The sequence below is a fragment of the Chamaea fasciata genome, unplaced genomic scaffold (genome assembly GCF_029207755.1).
Source record: "Chamaea fasciata isolate MVZ Bird 193981 ecotype frontalis unplaced genomic scaffold, bChaFas1.0.hap1 SCAF_19, whole genome shotgun sequence".
NCBI classification, from domain to species: domain Eukaryota; kingdom Metazoa; phylum Chordata; class Aves; order Passeriformes; family Sylviidae; genus Chamaea; species Chamaea fasciata.
In genome coordinates, this window is record NW_027094104.1 from 6594653 (window position 1) to 6610640 (window position 15988).

A 15988-nucleotide genomic window follows, 5' to 3' on the forward strand; every position below is an offset into this window, starting at 1 on the left:
CTGTAAACCTGCAGAAATTCAGAGAAGACAGTTGCAGTGAAAACACATGAAGAAATCCTGAGGCTGAGACTGACAGAGGTGGTTTCTGAGGTACATTTTCATATGGGCACACACACAGCCACACAGAAGTGGCAGCCTGCTGCTAACAGAGCTCTAGTAATAACTTCCCTGGCTATGAAGTGTGTTTAACATTATCTGAGGTACAATTAATTCAGCTGATCCCTCCAGAGTCTGCAAGCAATGCTAAAGACATCCCAGATAGAAGTCCCGCATGTGGCTGTGTGATGGCTGCATTTCTGCTAACAGATTCCAGGCTGAAACAAATTAATTTGGATTTCACACTTACCTTGCTGCAGCACAAGGGACTTATGTCTGCCAGTTTTCTGAGTTTAACAAAATGCTTGCCTCTCCCCCTGAGCCTCAGTGTGCCTTACAAGAACAAAACCAAGACAATGATACAAGCTTTCAGCAGACTCACTTCAATGTAGAGCTTTTCCCGGTATGTTTTAAGTGAAACAGAGTCCACCTGCTCCTGAGCAGGTTCTGCCCTATCTGTAGTCGCAGCTTCTTCCTCTTTCACCTTCTGCTTCTCATCTCCTCCTTTGACAGACTCTGCTTCTCCTTTCACGTCCTGCACTGAAATGGAAGACACTTGCTTCTCATCTTTTGCTTTCAGCTTTCTGCTGCCAGAATGATCCTAACCAGAGACAGACCAAGGAAAAGAGGGACATAGGTCAGGACACTGCTCATACTGCTTCAAGATGCACCTCCCAGCAGCAGCACCTCTTTCACTGGGATGGAAATCAGCTCAAACTCAGGATACACAACCTCAGGATGGATCACACTGTCCCCAGCACTCAGGGTTCACCAAGCATCACAACACCTACCACTTTCTCCTTCCCTGATGTCCCTCTACTCTTTTTTCCTTCTTTATCCTTCTTCTCTTCTTTCTTAGTAGCTAGTTTGTCTTCCTTTCCTCCTTTTTTTGCTCCTTCTTGCTTTACTTCCCCTACAAAAGAAAGGATTTTAATTAACCAAAAACATCCACACATCCAAAAAGTCCATCCCACTCCACTAGCACAGCGGGAATGTGTGACTATTGCAGTATAATTTCTTATTTTTATTAATCTGAGAGGTATTGCACTGAAAAACAATACCTTGAAGAGTTATTTGTTTAAATATGGAATGAAGAGGTCTGACTAAGGCAGTGTTTGCTGGGTCACTCTGTGTGAAAACCATGGCTGGACCTAGCTGAATTAAAAGGCTTTTTTTGTGGGGGTGTTTTTTTGCCAAACCGCAGATCCCAATTAGTATTGTGGCTGTCACACAATCTGCCAGTTTTTTTCCTGATGCTTTTTCCTCAGGGGAGACACGTTGAAATTGACATTTCAGTTCAAATTCATCATGTTTTTCATATTTCCAACAGCCCACAGAGAGCAGTTGCTGTGCTAAAACCACCATTTACCTGTTTCCTCTGGAACAGCTTCTACATGAGTGTCCTCCTTAATCAAACCAAGCAGGGATCTCAGCCTCAGAGAGTGACTCACCAGGTCATCAATTGCTCCACGCCACAGCTGGAGGCTGAGAAAATTATCGGGATCAGAAGGGAGACAGTGCAGCAACTGCCACCTTGTTGGACCCTGTGCTCAGAAGTGAAAGGCACCTTACAGCTAACAGCTGCCCTGTGCAACTAAACCAACAAAACAGCACCCACTGTCTAAATATCTGTGCAGGGGGATGCTGAATTGCTTTCCTCATGTTAGATCCCTCCGAGGTCTCAGTGGTTTGCAAATCAACAGGCTCCCAGGAACCCATAAATATTACTGTGAAACTAGGTCTGCTCTTCAACATGACACACGTTGGTAAATCAACCTGCTCTGTGTTTCCCAAGAAGAACCTGCATCCTTCTAATTTAGAAGCAACTCACAGCTGTTAATATGTTTACAGTCTGAAAGCCTGAGCAAGGAACAGAGAGACTGTATGAGGGAGGAGACAGTTATCTGAGTAAAAGGATACAGAAAATACCCAAAGGTTTCATAAATACAGACTGGAATAATCTTGCCAGAAATAATCTTGTACACTCTCCAAAATTACATGCATTTAATGTTCTAAACTTATCTCCAGAAAAAAAAAAAAAAAAAAAAAGGCATTTGGGTCCTAGACAGCTGCTACAATTAGGCTATAAAAAAACCAGAGTGTAAAGATGACTTCTAGACCTCGTATACTTATGTGCACTCTGAATCACAACACTTGCAACAGAGCTTGCTGAGGCTGTTGATCACACCATGTTTTCACAAGCTTTTCCTTGCAAAGGTAACCCACCAGAGTGGATACAGAAGGTCTGACTGAGTTGGCCTCTGTTCAACACACAGCTCCAGAGCCGCCTTATTGAGCTGGGTCAGTGCTTCTTCCTGCTGCTCCTCCCCAGGGATTGACATTATAGCCTGTGAGAGAAAATACACAGCGGCTGTGGAGCACTTCTAAGTCTTTACTCCCAGTCCCCGAGCTCAGAGGAGCAGCCCATAGCTCTCTTCCTGGACACCAGCCTGAAAACAGGCTGCACTGGGCACTTAACCCAAATGGGGCTTCCTACACAGCTAGGATATGGCCAAGGTACCCAAGACCTGTGGAACAATCCCAGATTCTCCCACCAGACTGACATTAAGTCCCTTTGCAACTTCAGGTGTGCTGGGAAACAAGGATTCCATCAAGCTAGGAGGCTCCCTAGTAAAGCTTAGTTATAAAAATAACAGAGAGACTTCCAAGAGAGCACAACAGAAAAACCACTGACCAAATCCAAAGCACTCTTGCTTTAATCTAGGGAGGTCTGTACTTTATCCACGGCCTGTCATGAGTGCCCCTTTAGTTCTCTGATTAATAGGAAGGACTGTCCAAGGAGAAAAGCCCTTGGGGGAGCCACAGGAGGCTGTAAGCCCAGCCTGCCCCCCACATTCAGTCCTGGGATGACAGAAAGTTAACAGGGAAAGAGCTTAAAATATCTATTATATTGTGTGGTTCTCTTTTCTTCTTCACACAACAGCCCACAAAGTCTCTTGGGAATCTCTTTCCAAGAGCCCTGAGGGTGGGGTCAGCAGAGCCAACACACATAGTATCTCAAACTCCCAGCATACTGGCAGCAGCCCTTTAGGTGGGCTCACACTGGGGCAGGCTGGGCTGCTTGTAGGGGAATTAACACACCATCAGCATGTGGGAACAGAGGTGACCACCTGTTTAAAGTCCTGAAGGGAAAGGTTCCATCCTGAAGAACCTGCTTCTTCCTCCTCAATGCTCTTTTCCCTTGGAGACTCCTCTAATGTATACTTCCCACGTGGGAGCTCAGTGGTGCTGCCCTGGACAGAGGGAGGTTCTGAGGTGCTCTCCTGGTACTCCATGTCCTCCGCAGTGCTCCTCTGGTCCAAGGGCACTTCCTCCTCCAAGACTGAAGGCACAGTCAGGTGCTGTCTCCATAGTTTATGCAGCTGCTTTACCACTTGATGCTGATAATGCAACTGTGATAATGGGGGAAAAGGTAAACATGAAGGCTGCACCTTCCCTCTTCAAACCCAACTCTTAAAGCCTCCATGGCAGACTCTGCCAGCTCCAGAATACCAGGGATGCAGCAGCCCCATGGGTCTGCCCTCCCCAGTTATTTCAGTTGTGCAGTCCATCCCATAGCAAACATCACCTCGGGATTTTTCCTGTGGAACAGCTCTTCCTCTGTGACACAGGAATCCACAGGGGATGGGGTACGCACAGGTGTCCGAATTTGGTAAAGAAGTTCATTCAGGCTCTCTTTCACTATAGCAGCACCTTCTCGAGCAGCCAGCTCACTCTAAGGCACCACAACAAGAACAACATGTGTGAGTCCCCATTCCACATGCAAACACACAAGTTCTGTCCCACCTGTAACCACACTATTCATTACACAGAGTTACAAGGACACGAACAACTGCAAAACCTGCTGAGCAGAACAATACTTCCAACAGCTTTTCAAATAAACTCTACAAATCCTCCCCTGAAACCATACTTTTCAAAGCATAGTGTAATTTTCAATTTATACCTTAACTGCTATCATAGTGTACAGCAGTCAATCCCCTTCCCACTAAGTAACTAATGAAATTAATTACCAACAGGAATTTCGTTCTTTAAAGGACCAGTGTGAATACTTTAGGAGACACAGTCATGTCTTTAGTAACAACATTACAAGAGACTGCAGAGTTCCTCATGTCATTTAGCAAACCTGCTCAAGTATATGCATTCTGTAAATCTCACTCTCAGCGGTAATTCCACAACAATAAAAATACCATGTTGTCCACTTCCACCCTTATCCTCTATTTGCATATAAAGTTCAAAGCTCAGTTACCCAGCTACATGCTTGGTTACCTCCAATTTCTCTCTGAAGTCAGCCAATTTATCCTCATACACAGCAATTCCCCAAAGGGTCACCTGAAGCAGAGCTCCTCCTAATAACCGAGGATGTGTCCTAAATTCCCAGGGCTCACTGAAAATGCCTGCTCTTTCTGACTTAAAAATAAAGGAAAACCTCCGAGTTTCTCCAGGTAAAATTACACCTGAAATAAGAGAGAAAATGCATTGGTCTGCAAGAAGCCACCTGGTTAGCCTGACCCTTTTCCAACACCACCACAAGTGTCCTTATCTCTCTAGGAGACTCTTTCCCCATAGTTCAGCTGTTTATCACACTTCATCCAGCTATTTTTCTCCTTCCAGATTTACTCCCTATGTTCCCGAACTGGTGTTATTCCCATTGCATTCTCCTTCTACAGCAAGCTCAGTTTCCTTTCCAGAAGAATATGCCCCATTTGCCATCAGATAATGATTCACTTCTCAATATTTCACCCATTTACAGTCAGCAGAAGCAACCTCCTTTCCTTTAAGTTCCAAGAGGGAGATCTGCCTTGCACAGCTCTTTTGGGGTGAGTCAGCTCTGACACCCAGGGTGGCTTCCTCAGGAGAAATCATCCAGCAGTGCTCTGCCATTAGTCAGACTCCACATCCCAGGTAACTCCCAAATTCCTGCTCTCTGCTTGAGGCACAAAGGTCTTGGAGACCAGCAAGTTTCATACCTGGTCTGGTATCAAAGTAAAAACAGGGCATCCTCGTCCCCCTGGTTTCTCTGGAGGGGATCTGCTGGGGAAGTCTCATCCAGTTGTACCAAATGGCAGCTCTGCCATCGTTGGTCACTGTCAGGAAGCTTTCAGCCTTCTCACTAGCCAGAGTCTCAAAGGTGAGCCGGGCAGCAATGCCAATCTCCTTCTACAATGAAGAGGAAAAAGATAACAATTTCTACTCTATCTGGCAAGATTTATCCTGCATGAAGTCACAGCTCAAATAAGGGGTTGAGCCTTGGTAGGAGAACTTGTAAAGCAGGTCCAAAGAAGTGGCCATTATACAGAGAAAGCCTGGGGATCTGAACCTCACATCACAACTAGAGCCCTTCTGTTCCTGCATCTCTCTGGAGCAAACACAGGGATACTCTATTACATGTTCAAAATAAGTCCCCCATTCTGTGGCCCTGGAGTGACACTTATTGTACAACTGTGACTTGGGAACTCAAATAGGCTTAGCTTGACTAAACAATTAAAATCTCACAATTACCCTGCAAGCAGTGATGCCCTTGATCCAACGAGCAGGCTGGCCACAGAAAACTAAAGATGGAACCTTTTCAGCTTCTGGAACCACAACGAAGGAGTCACCTAAGGGGTCACTGCTAAAGAAAACAAAAAGCCAGCATTTTCATGGAGTGAAATTCACTTCCAGAAAGGGGAGAACCAGGGGTGATTTACAAGACCCTGTAATAAATAATCCCATTTAATGTTTTCTCACACAATAATCTCTTTAGGGACAGAGCCCTGCAGATGTGGTGAACCCATCTAGCTACATGTCACTGTCAAAGAGAACGGGACAGCTAGAATATCAAAGGATGACACCTGCCTGAAGTACATGAGTGAAAAAAGACAAGAGACCCTCAGGTTGTGACTGTTACAGATGGACAGGATAGAGAAAACCAGGAAATTAATGATGGAAGGCTAGAAAAAGACAATCAAATGGAGGTAATTGAGAGTAGAATCCCACCCTGCCTGATGTAAGCTCTGAAGCCACAAAGAGTGAAGACTGGAGGAAAAGCCTCAACAAAATTTTTCTCTGATTCTTGCTCCTTAGACACAAGGCCCCAAGGCACAAAGGCTCCTAAATCTGGTGATTATAATATAAGAATATGCCTTTTATTGTGTCCCAGTGGAGACTTGTTTCCATTCTGGATAAGACCAGCTAAGGATATCCTCACAGACAAAGGTACACACCCAAAATTCTTTCTTTTACCACAAAGTAAAACTTACAAGGTCTCAATCTCTTCAGAAATGGCGGTGTGTCGAAAAGCCTCAGCTGAGACAGATGTGAAAGGCTGCCCTTTCCCTATCACCTCCAGTCCTTCCAGATCCTGGACATACACAGAAATTACCAACTCACAGTTGCTCTTTTACACAGAAAGGACATTAAAACACCAGAAAAATGCATCAACTCAGTCAAGTCAAGTGAAGTTGTGATATCTTGCTCCTACAATGGTTTTTAGAGGCATCCGAAGAATACTCAAGGGACACGGGAAAGAACCAATTCCGAGATTCCCAAGAATCCCAGATGACTGCATTCCCCACTAGCAATGATGCACAAAGAAAGTGTCCTTCACATGTTTCTCACCCTCAGACGGGTTTCAAATACAGAAACGGGAGGTTTGTTCTGTTTGTAGGAGGAGGGGCCACCTGCGTTCAGAAGATTATTTCAGTGTGTCTTCCACATGGGTAAAGATTTCTTCCCTCTGCCCCACGGCACTAAATTGAAGTCCTGCACCAGTACTAGGCAGGTTTTTCTTCACCTAGGTCCTGGCAGCTGCATGCTGCTGGTTTGGGGTCCTATTCTGAGGCTCCCAGACCACTCCATGGAACACTTCAGGAGGTCAGACAACTCTTTCATAGGTGGGGCCCTTCGGAAATGTGGCAACTTCCAAGAAAGCCACTGTGGGACCGAGTTTTAGTTTCCTAATGCTTTTTTCAGATCCAACTGTTGGCAATTTTGTTACTCTACAGCACCTGACAGGAGACACAAATAATGCTTGTTCCTCTGGTCTTACCGGCTTATGAAAGCCCAGTTCCTCTAGGAGAGATTTTAGCTCCTGCCGTCGATGTTTCAGGAAAAGACTCTTATCCCAGTTTAGGTGGCAAGGAATCTTCTTTGGAGGCTTCAGACCTGTGGAAATACCCATAGAAGAGCTCACTCTCTACACACCCACATGCCTAATCAAATTTCATTCTCTGCCTTGTTGTGTTACAAAGGGGAGGCTCAACAGGGAAGGAACTTCTCCTTCCACACTTGAGCTCCATTTCTTTGGAATCACCTCTCTGCAGCGTTCCCTTACCTGTTTCCCTCTGGACAGTTCGGGGTTTCCCCACGTGAGTGAGTGGCTCTGGGTGCCCACATTCTGTGCGGGTCAGGGTCAGAGTCAGCCCGGTGAGTTCATCCCCAATTTGCTCCGGAAGGCTCCAGAACTCGCTTCCCACTCGGTAACCCTAGGGTGGGAATCAAGGCTCCCACTGACACAGAGTTGTGCAGCTACCTCCTATTTTCACAGGCCCTTGTAGCAAAAAAGAAGAGGTCTAACTCTGACTATATGAGCATTTTAAAAGTCTATGAATTATCCCTTTCTGCAGAGCAAGCCAAAATCTCTATGAGGCTGCTGACAAAGACAAAAAGAACTTTCTTCTATCTTAGTGCACGTGAAAGTTGAAAGATATTAAAATAAAGCTTCACACGAATGCAAATTCTTTGACAGTGCTATAAATGTGAAAAAAGGATTTCAAGATGGTACTCCCGTAACCCTCCTGCCTTACCCATGCCCTTTTCTTCATGGCAATCCCTAAAATCCAAGCCTGAAGCTATCAGATTTTTCTGCCCCTGGAACAGCAATTGTGACAAGTTCCCATGCCACTTCCCAGGGCACAACAGTCTTTGGTGAGAATCAAGAAATGCCACTTGCTCACGACCACTTTACCCTGACTGGTATGGATAGCACAATTCAGGTTTTTATTTTTCATGTCCCTGAAAGCTCTGCTCAGACACCAAGCTAAAGGAGTCAGAGTGGCTTTGATAAACATCTCCTGACAGCACTTCAGAGACTTACTTAGAACAGTGTCTGTGCTGTTTCGCAAGAGCAGCACAATCAGGACACACAGGAAGTGGGGCTCTCACCTTTCCAGGAAACAGGGCAGGGAGACTCCGGTCAATGAGGTCACGTTCCTCCTGGATTTGCCTGTAATCGTCCGACATGTTCATCAGCAATTCATTCTCTGGCTTGTGAAGAATTTCTATAAATAAAAAACATCACATCATTGGTGCTGCACTTCTGGACACGCCCTTTGCCACTGTTATTGTTCACCTGTAACCCACTTACACTGTTCCCTGCCAAATCCACTGTCCTCTCCCCAGCCAGAGCCACCAGCATGGGCAGTGTGGGAGCTCTGAGAACATGGAATTAGATTGCAATGGCAATAGGATTAACCCTGGTGGGCAATGACCACTGCAGCTCGGTGTGGGGGCATCAAACTTCTCCACCTGCACACAGAATTTCACAGAATGAGACCTCCTTAGCTTTTCTCACCTCCTAGGTGTTTCTCCTGCTTTTTCCTCATTGCCATATGATGCCTCCAGTTCTGGAAAGCTTTGTGCTCTCTTAGTTGGGCCTGATGTGCCTTTTCTTTCTTCTCTCTTCCGTGTTCCTCTTTTACAGCTGCTGCAGCAACATCTGGATAAGGAACCTTAATAGCATCTGCTAGCTGATGAGAAATGAAACATTAAATGAACCACTCCATGCACACCAAAACAGGAATGGGAGAAGGGAGGAGAGAAGAATTCTTCAGATTGACAGCACTGTTACATTAGCAATCTGAGAGGAAGGAAACCAGGGCAGTAGGGACATACTCAGATACAATGGAAGTATTTATCTGAGTGACTAGACTCCAGCAATGGCATTGCTGCAACACCAACTCTTCTCTGACACCATCAGCAGGGCACAGAGGGAAGAGGAAGCCTGTGTAATTGTTCCCTCCATGACCTGGTCCTGCACACAGGACTCCAAAACCTGCTGGTGCAGTTTCTCCAAAGGCAAGCCCTCCCCCAGAGTGTGACAAGGCTGGGAAAACCACACCTCAGGCCTGCCCTGCTCCTGATAGGTGCTGGGAAGAATTGAAAGGTACTGTAGGCACCACACTCTACCTCTGGACAAGTGGCACACAGCAGCAATTTCCTAACTCTGCAAACCAACCTGAGTGTTTCTTCTGGCCAAGGCTTCCATCTTTAACTCCTGGAGACTTCCCAAAATGTGATGAGGGAGGATCTCTTCACAGCCATCCTCAAACTGCCTTGGTCCTACATCATACACATAAAAATACCCAACCCCAGATCCAGGTCACTAAAGTTTGGCTTAGCAAGAACAAACCCCAGAGGTAAGATGTGAAGTTGAACCCTACCAGGAAAAGTCAGTGGTCCTCTGGTTGCCTTGGTGGGAACAAGATGTGCTACGAGATGTGTCACCTCCTTGGGTCGGTATTTTTGGACAAGGTAATGCTTCTGAACTGGAATTGTCCCAGCATAATGGGGAAGGCGTGGAGCATGAAGCTTCAGGAAATAAACACAGTGCAGTTAGGTACACACTGACTCACCTTTATTCCATCTGATCCTTTTAGGATATGCACAGTAGTCATACCAGTACAGTTCCTGTAAGGGTCCTGGAGAGTCCTGGATAGGGACTTTTCACATAGACTTTTAACAACAGGACAAGGAAGGAATGGATTCAAAGTAGAAGAGTAGGTTTAGATTACATATTAGGAAAAATTCTTCCCTGTGAGGGTGGTGAGGCCCCAGCACAGGGTGCCCAGAAAAGCTGTGGCTGCCCCATCCCAAGAAGTGTCCAAGGCCAGGCTGGATGGGGATTCGAATAACCTGGAACAGTGGAAGGTGTCCCTGCCCATGGCAGGGGGGTGGAAATAGATGAGTTTTAAGGTCCTTCCTAAGCCGAATCGTCTATGATTCTTCCCCTACAAGACACCTTACACAGCTGTGCAGATACCAACTCAGTTACTGTCTTACTCTGCCAGATCTTGGTTTATAACTGGGGCAAAAAAGGAGTTTTAAATCACTTTCCTAAGAGATTTCTGCTGCTATGTCACTCAAATGCTTCCACTCGCACACTGTGACCTGAGTTTCAGAAGGAAAGCCATGAGAGCTACTAAACAACTTACAGGTCTTATTAGATCAGAAAGTTGAAGATGTAATTTTGAAGAGACAGATGACTTATCCTTCCATTTGGAAGGACGGTATAGGGACTTATAATCCTTTACTTTTAGCAACTGAATGTGATGAGCTGGCATTTTATCATGATGAAGAGCCTGACAATAGCATGAGAACTCAGCTGCAGCAGTGAGTGTTGGCTTAAGTAAATGGGCAGCACCCTCTGTTAAACACACAAAAGGAGAGTGTCAGTTAAGACAGCTGTTTCCAGCAATAAAAATACATACTTTCTGCAGGTCCTCCACCTTAATTTCAAGTGCCTGGATGTCCTCTCCTCGCAGAACGTATGGAACAGGCTCAGACTCTGGCTTTTCTGCAATTTTTGAACAGGGTTGTCCAAAAGTCTTTTCCTTCCTGCCTAAAAAACAGTTGAAGAGACTTCTTCAGTCTCCCAAGGAAGTACCATATTCCTCTCAGGGTAGTTAATGATTTCCAGCTAAACTATGTTTTGGGATTATTTCTCTTTAAGGTGGCACAGAACAATTAAACTCAGCATCTCTTGCAATTGAAAAAAATCAAGAGCCTCTGAGAAGCTGCAAAGATCAAAGTCGGTCAAGTGGGAGTGAACTGTCTCACACTTTATTCTAGATGAGAGACAACGGGTAAGATTAATGCAAATAAATACAGATCCCTGCAGGTGGAACAACACACTGTTGAGAAGTTTCCAGCTCCAGCTGCAAGTGCAAGCAGACAGGTTCCCTGCGCTCACCCAGCACCACCCGGCTAACAAAGCACTGGGTTTCAGAAGCTGTTCAGTGGCAGAATCGCTCTGAATACCGAACCCGGGCAGAGCCGGCTGCGGGGCAGCTCCGCCGGCACCTGCGGGCCAGGCCAAGCTCAGGGGATCGCACCAGGGGCTGTCCTCCCTTAACCTGCACGCCCCTCCCCCTGGAACCTGCTCCTTTTTTAAAAAAATGACAATAAAATGACAGGAGGTCAGTGGCTGGGGATGGGGCTGGTTCCGGCCGCTTCAACCGCGGCCCCGCCGAGGCCTCAGGCCCGACCGCCCGCTGCCCAGCCGCGCTCTGCTCCGGTCCGTACCAGGGGGAGTCCGGCTCCGAGACCGACTGCCCCGCCGCGACGCCATGTCCCGGTCCCCGGCACCGCGCCCGGCCCCGCCGCACGTCGCGACAGGTCGCGATAGAGCGCGCGGGCAGCCAGCGGCCTCCGGGCACCGCGGGACACCGCCCCCTGCCGGGGCTCCGCGGTACCGCTCCCCCGGGCGGGGCGCGCCAGGCGCATGCGCAGCGTGCCGGCACGCATGGCGCTCCCAAACGACCGTGGACACCGCGACAGGGCGGGATATCGCGACATATCGGGACTGCCGCGGCGCCGGGACACTGAGGACGTTGGGACTCCGGGATACCCGGACACCAGGGACACGGGACACTAGGCACTAGGACACTGGCCGACTAAAAACGCCAGGGCGCCGGAACACCGCGATCCAGGGGCCTGCCGTGTAGTAACACCTCCCCCCGGCCAGCGCCGCTGTCCCAACACCCCTCAGCCAGCACACTGCTCTTGTGGTTTATTATCCATCGTGGCCGCTCACAGCCCTCGCGTCCCGACCACAGGCTCGTTCCTCCCCCTCGGTGGGCGCCGGGCAGCGCCCAGCACCCGCTGCAGCTGCCAGAGCAGGTCGGGCAGCAGCGAGTCCAGCACGGCCAGGCCGGCCCAGGTGCACCGCAGGCCACTGGCAAAGAGGAGGCGGTGAGCCCCGGTGCCCCGGGGAGACCCCCCGGCCCTGCCCGCAGCTCCCCGGGGCTCACCCGCTGTCCAGGACGAGCCAGCCCTCCTGCTGCAGTGCCCGAGCCTCCCCCGGCTCCCCGAACACGGCCTGCAGGCTGAGCTGGGGGGAGAAGTGTGCCCAGCGCTGGGTGCCCAGCGTGAGAGAAGGGCGTTAGTGATGGGGCATCAGCATGCCAGTACCCAAGGGGGCTGCAGGAGAGCTGAAGAGGGGCTTTGGAGAAGGGAATGGAGTGACAGGAAAAGGGAGGAATAGATGGAAAGGGCAGATTTGGATTAGATACTGGAAAGAAATTCTCCTGTGAGGGTGGTGAGGCCCTGACACAGGTTGCCCAGAGAAGCTGTGGATGTCCCATCCCTGGAAATGTTCAAAGCTAGGTTGGACAGGGCTTGGAGCAACTTGGTCCAGTGGAAGGTGTCCCTGCTTATGGCAGGAGGTGGAACGAGATGAGCTTTAAGGCCACCCAATCCAAACCATTCTATGGTAAGCATTGGGTCAATGTGGGGTGCCCCACAGGTTGCTCCTCACCTCATGTGTAATGCCTTCATCTGTGCGCAGTCCCAGGGTGAGCAGCTCCTCCAGCCTGCGGGGACACGGAGAGCTGTGGGGCAGCACAGACAGGGAGGGGGCACGGGGAGGGACCCCAGTACTCACTGCTCCAGCAGGCTCAGCACCACCCGACTCCTGGTGCCGTGTCCCTGGCTCTGCACCTCCCGCATCCAAGTGACAGGCTCCAGGGTCTGGACACGGGCTTCCCGGGTGCAGCCACCCTCACCCCGCAGCATGAAGCGCCCGTGTGCCCCTGCAGCAGCCAGGGACAGGGACAACGGAGTTCACGGGGCACATGGCCACACACTCCCCCTCACTGGCCCCCCATCACCCCCTTACCTGGCCCCACACCGATGTACTGGTCAGCCCGCCAGTATGAGAGGTTATGGGTGCTGAGGGCGCCCTGGGGGAGAGCCCTGGGGTGAGGGGAGGGGCTGAGCCTCCTGGGGGACCAGCATGACATGGGGGGACACAGCATGGGGGACATCCCACCTTCCGTGCAAAATTGGAGACTTCATAGTGGCGGAAGCCGGCAGCCACCAGCACAGTGCGGGCAGTCTGGTACATGTCAGCCAGCAGATCCTGGGAGGGTGCAGGCAGGACTCCCCCCCGGACCTGTGCTGCCAGCGCCGTGCCCCGCTCCAGCGTCAGCTGGTACAGGGAGATGTGGTTGTCACAGAGCCTCAGGGCTGCCTCCAGCCGCTGGGCCCAGGCATCGCGGCTCTGTCTCGGCAGCCCAAACAGGAGGTCGATGGAGGTTCGGCCAGGGAAGAGCCCCCGCGCCGCTTCCACAGCCTCCCGTGCCTCTGCCGCTGTGTGCTCCCGGCCCAGCATCCTCAGCTCGGCGTCATCCAGCGACTGCGGAGGGAGCGCGGTGACAACGGGGTCACGGGGGCTGTGCGGGCTGCGGCGGGGAGAGCCCCTCTCACCTGCACGCCGATGGAGAGGCGGTTGACCCCGGCCGCCCTGAAGCCGGCAAGGCGCGATGTACTGGTGGAGCTGGGGTTGGCCTCCAGCGTGACCTCGGCACCAGCAGGAAGGTGGGCAGCCCCCGCCACAGCCTCCAACACTGCCGCAACAGTGCCGGGGCTGGCCAGGCTGGGGGTGCCCCCGCCGAAAAAGACAGAGGTGACGCTGTAGGGCAGAGGGTGGGACGCTGCAGGTGGGCACGGAAGGGCCCAGCACTCCCCATGAGCCCACCCTGTACACCCACCTGTGCACCTGGCTGAGGCGGAGCAAGGTCTGCGCCTCTCGCACCAGGCAGGCGCGCACGGCCGCCTCGTCCACCGCCGGCACCACGTACGTGTTGAAGTTGCAGTAGGAGCAGCGCTTGCGGCAGTAGGGCCACTGCGGGCACGGGGCGTGTGGGGCACGGCCATGCTCTCAGCCCCAGCCACTCCATTTTGAGGGGGAACAGCCCCAGCCCAGTGCATGGACCCCACTGCCCCACAGGGCACAGGACCCACAGGTGTGACCCTTCATGTGCACGGCTCGGGGACCCCTCGGCTCTGCCTAGCCCCATGGCATGTACAAGGCTGGGCTCTCCCCAACGTCTGCAAACTCCGGGGTCCCACATGCACCCACGTGTGTGCGAGCCCCACTTTCACCCTCCACCCGTGCCAGCCCCGTGCCCCTCAAGGTGTGCAAGCCCCAGGACCCACGTGTGTCCTCACGTGTGCACACCCGTGAGTTCCCGTGCACCCCCGCACACGCACAAGCCCCGGGGCACCCCCGTGTCCCTGCTCACGTGCACGTAGAGCGCGGCTGTGGCGGGGGCGGCCGTTTCCGGGACCGGCTCCGGGGCCGGTTCCACGGCAGGACCCGCTCCCGAGGCTCGTCCCCGGCCGCCCCCGCCGGGCAGCGCCGCGGCGACAGCCACCAACTTCCGCGGCCACTCCCGCACGGCCGCCATGGAGCCCCGGGCCGCCCCCGGCGTGCGCGGGGCCGGGGCGGGGCGCGGCGTCCGGGGGAGGGATCGGGGGCAAAGCCCTTCGCTCCTAACGGGGCTGTGCACGATGGACGCGTTGAGGTTAATGTCCTACCCCGGAGCCGGGAATACAGGAGTAATTGTCCTCTCCCGGTGCCGGGGATGCCAGGGTCAGTGTCCTCCCCCAGTGTGCTCCCCTGACGCACGGTCCGAACCAGGTTTGGGACCTATCCCCACATCCTTCCCCGGCTGCTCCTCGAGGCTGGGAAGGGTTTTCCAGTGTTTTGGCGGAGGAAGGTGGCCTGTCCCCACTCAGAGTTGTGCAAACCCCCATCTGATGAACCCCAGTGTTAGTAGTTGTCTCTGTTAATAGTCACGAGGAGCTCTGAAATGCCCATGACAAAGGCTATGGCTGCAGGTTCCCGTTCCCAGGCCAGAAACGCATAGTTCAGCGTAATTCACCCCTGATATAACCGAGTTTCTGAGCAGGCAGCGAGGACTGTAACAGTGGGACTCAGTCACAGGCAGGACAGAAGCCATGGAGTGAGCCTGGAGCACTGCATATTCTGAGACAGCACTGCCAGCCATAAGGGCCAGCTTTTCCTCTTCCGTGAGTATTTACAGCCAGGGATGCATCGTCCCAGGGGCTGGGAAGGGGCATGGGGCACTGCACGAGGTGTCCTGGCTGGTGAGGGCTGGATATGCTATAGGGAAGGCATGGGATGGTAGGGAAAGCTTCCCTGAGACCAGGCTCTGCCAGGGCTCAGACCCACAGATGGTACTGCCCCACTCCCAGAACAGGAACAGGAGTGGGGTGGCAGGGACTGTGCCCCCTGTGCTGGCTGTGACCAGGACTCACTGGTTTTCCCAGCAGTGTGTCTGTCCTCACCAGCCAGGGCTGGTGTCACCTTCATTTCTTATCCACTGCCCCCCATCTACAGTGAGTACGTGGGGCACCTGTGGGCAGAGCAGGGGTTATGCCAAGGGTGGAGGTACTGATCAGGGAAGGGAGGAGAAGCTCCACTCACTGCAGACCTGTCCTGCACCTGGGTTAGTGCTGTGGGCAGCAAAAGAAGGTAAACAGTCCTTCCCTAGACATCAGTCACAGAGGCCCTCTGTGTCCTCAAGGTCCCTGGCTACAGTTGCTGTCATGCAGGTAACAGTTCTTCCCTAGGGAAGAAGGCTACAGAGGTAACCAGGGAAGGGAGAAGACATGAGAAATGTGGGAGGATCAGTCCTAAAACCAGCCCCATGAGCAGTGTGCGAACAGGAGAGGAACTTGCTGGAAAGAAATTGTACAGATGGAGTCTGACACAAACCATCCAATGTTTCTTCTTTCAGAGAGCAGACATGGACAGGGGGACTTGACCCCGCTGTCTGCGTCCATGGGTAGAGCTCAGAGTCCAGCT

The 15988-nt window shown here is 51.6% G+C and overlaps 2 protein-coding genes across 2 annotated transcripts; both read right to left on the reverse strand.

Moving 5' to 3' along the window:
* Positions 1-326: 326 nt before the first annotated feature.
* MYCBPAP (MYCBP associated protein) lies at positions 327-11458 on the reverse strand. The gene is made up of 18 exons (XM_066200365.1): positions 11398-11458; positions 10584-10714; positions 9537-9684; positions 9332-9435; positions 8669-8843; positions 8260-8375; positions 7430-7580; positions 7145-7260; positions 6357-6457; positions 5617-5728; positions 5085-5274; positions 4384-4571; positions 3686-3832; positions 3228-3509; positions 2323-2444; positions 1466-1581; positions 888-1009; positions 327-697 (listed from the first exon to the last, which is right to left on the reverse strand). The coding sequence occupies exons 1-18, from the start codon at positions 11441-11443 to the stop codon at positions 431-433; spliced, it is 2634 nt and encodes an 877-aa protein (XP_066056462.1). The 5' UTR covers positions 11444-11458; the 3' UTR covers positions 327-430.
* A 179-nt stretch (positions 11459-11637) lies between these two features.
* RSAD1 (radical S-adenosyl methionine domain containing 1) lies at positions 11638-14564 on the reverse strand. The gene is made up of 9 exons (XM_066200368.1): positions 14400-14564; positions 13866-13999; positions 13582-13786; positions 13145-13510; positions 12992-13055; positions 12758-12905; positions 12632-12686; positions 12126-12229; positions 11638-12049 (listed from the first exon to the last, which is right to left on the reverse strand). The coding sequence occupies exons 1-9, from the start codon at positions 14562-14564 to the stop codon at positions 11905-11907; spliced, it is 1386 nt and encodes a 461-aa protein (XP_066056465.1). The 3' UTR covers positions 11638-11904.
* Between the last annotated feature and the right edge of the window lie 1424 nt (positions 14565-15988).

Coding starts and splice junctions, on each gene's coding strand:
- MYCBPAP (XM_066200365.1), bottom strand. CDS start 11,443: ATGGCGTCGCGGCGGGGCAGTCGGTCTCGGAGCCGGACTCCCCCTG. Junction 10,715..11,397: donor TCGGAGCCGGACTCCCCCTG/GTACGGACCGGA, acceptor ACTGTTTTTTAG/GCAGGAAGGAAAAGACTTTT. Junction 5,729..6,356: donor TCTGAAGAGATTGAGACCTT/GTAAGTTTTACT, acceptor TGTTTTCTTTAG/CAGTGACCCCTTAGGTGACT.
- RSAD1 (XM_066200368.1), bottom strand. CDS start 14,564: ATGGCGGCCGTGCGGGAGTGGCCGCGGAAGTTGGTGGCTGTCGCCGCG. Junction 12,687..12,757: donor GTGCTGAGCCTGCTGGAGCA/GTGAGTACTGGG, acceptor GTGTCCCCGCAG/GCTGGAGGAGCTGCTCACCC. Junction 12,230..12,631: donor ATGAAGGCATTACACATGAG/GTGAGGAGCAAC, acceptor CTGGGCACCCAG/CGCTGGGCACACTTCTCCCC.